The sequence below is a fragment of the Fusarium odoratissimum genome, assembly GCF_000260195.1.
Source record: "Fusarium odoratissimum NRRL 54006 unplaced genomic scaffold supercont1.301, whole genome shotgun sequence".
Taxonomy (NCBI): Eukaryota; Fungi; Ascomycota; class Sordariomycetes; order Hypocreales; family Nectriaceae; genus Fusarium; species Fusarium odoratissimum.
Genome location: NW_022158987.1, coordinates 1 through 1,747, shown reverse-complemented (window position 1 = coordinate 1,747; position 1,747 = coordinate 1). Strand labels below are relative to the sequence as shown.

The window sequence follows — 1,747 nt, the reverse complement described above, 5'->3', positions numbered from 1 at the left end:
TAATACCATGGTATTTAGATTTCCTCAAACCATACCAAGTCTTGGCGGTATTTACCATACCAATACCAACTCATACCAGACCATTCCGATCACTGGGCCAACATGACTGCATTTGCTTACCACGCTCACACGCCCACTTTTTTCCCACCCGAACTGCTCGTAATGAACTTTGGGCAGGGTTCGAATGGAAACATCGACCCGCTTGATCGTCAGCTTGTCTATGGCGGATACTCAATGGATGCTAGTGCCGGCCTGGGTGGTGGCCAGGATATGATGAGCGGCCTTGATTGGGATACCGTCGCTTCAGGCGCTCAGCCAGATGGAGGCTTGCAAGGTCGGCGGTCGAATGTCAAGGTAGGCATGCATGGGCAAAGTGCAGATATGGCTGATGGGCCAGGATTAAACGGACCGGAAGCATCATCCGCGTGGTGCATGCCATTCAACATGGAGCCTCCAGATATGGGTCATGATCCCGGTTTCAACATGGGCGGAATTGATCCGTTCACGGGAGTGTTTGGCGGAGGGAGCAGTAGTTTGGCAACGCCGAATGCACTGGGTAGGCTACAGCAACATGGTCCTTAGGAGGGACTGTCGGAGTGGTTAGCTTGGATAACACCCATGTTCTCGGAGGTCTTCACCGCTTCGTAAGTTCACCGGCCAGAGATATTGATTTTTATGTGGTTCAGTGCAGTGCAGACTCGCCTATCCTGATATGATATCGGCTTAGCAGGATAGCAGAGATGATATTAGTCTAGGAGTTTTAGCAGCTTTAGCAGAGATGATATGACGACAGATATGTCTAAGCTTAAAGGTAAATATTTCATTCAATTCTAATCTAGATCATCATCCGAATCAAGATGAATCCTGCCGTTTATTTCACCGTCCACAACAAGCCCTCTACCACCACATGATGATGGTATAATGAGTAGTTCACGCAGCCAGTTACCGATGCATTCAACCTTCTCCAGATTAACACCTGATATCCTTTCCCGATCCCATGATAATGTGCGTCTTCCTCCACTAACTGCAGACTCGGGGTCAGCACAGCCAGGCGGCACAGATAATATGTCAATGGCCATGCGGCTGAGACGCGGATATGTCCGAACCTGATCCCTCTGACACCACCAGACCAGAGGACAGCCTTCGATCTTTATCGGCTGGTTGTGGATAAAGTTTTCAAAGTCATCTACGTCTCTGGTTATGTCCTCAGCGACCATAATCTCGTTCAGAAGCCGATCAAGTTAGTTTTAATGCCCTTGCTGCGACCTAACCGTTTCGCTCAGCGCCTGGGCAGGTCCGAGGGTGGGCGCCATCTTGTATTCTTCCTCCCATATCGAAAGTGCGTGCCTAATGGCAGCCTCAGCCCATTCACCCTTCCAGTTTATTTCAAGGTATCGCGCTCGCTTCGACGGATCAAGGAGAAGGGCAGTTACGTAGATAGGGGACTCCCCGGATAAAGCATAGTACTTATCGAGTACGAACCAGCCCATATCAATAGAGTGCAACATGAGAGGATCATGTGTCTCCTCAGCTTCATAGAGCTCCTAAAGAGAGGATCAGAAACTAGTTGGTTGAGTTAGGCGAAAGCTGAGATGATACCTTCTTCTGTTCGTAGTGGCGAAGTAATATATCCATGATCATGAGGTTTTGCGAGAGCGTCGCCGTCACGCCTTGAGCCCACAAGGTCGTAGACGTGAATGGTTGGAGAAACGCGTGCGTTTTCTCCAGGTAATCCCAATCAGAAGAG

At 49.5% G+C, this 1,747-nt stretch overlaps 1 protein-coding gene across 1 annotated transcript; it reads left to right on the top strand.

Annotated features, from left to right (window-relative positions):
* Positions 1-102: 102 nt before the first annotated feature.
* FOIG_16901 (uncharacterized protein) lies at positions 103-582 on the top strand (the record flags this gene model as incomplete). Its single annotated transcript, XM_031218381.1, has 1 exon — positions 103-582. One exon carries the CDS (start codon positions 103-105, stop codon positions 580-582), a length of 480 nt encoding a protein of 159 aa, XP_031051905.1.
* Between the last annotated feature and the right edge of the window lie 1,165 nt (positions 583-1,747).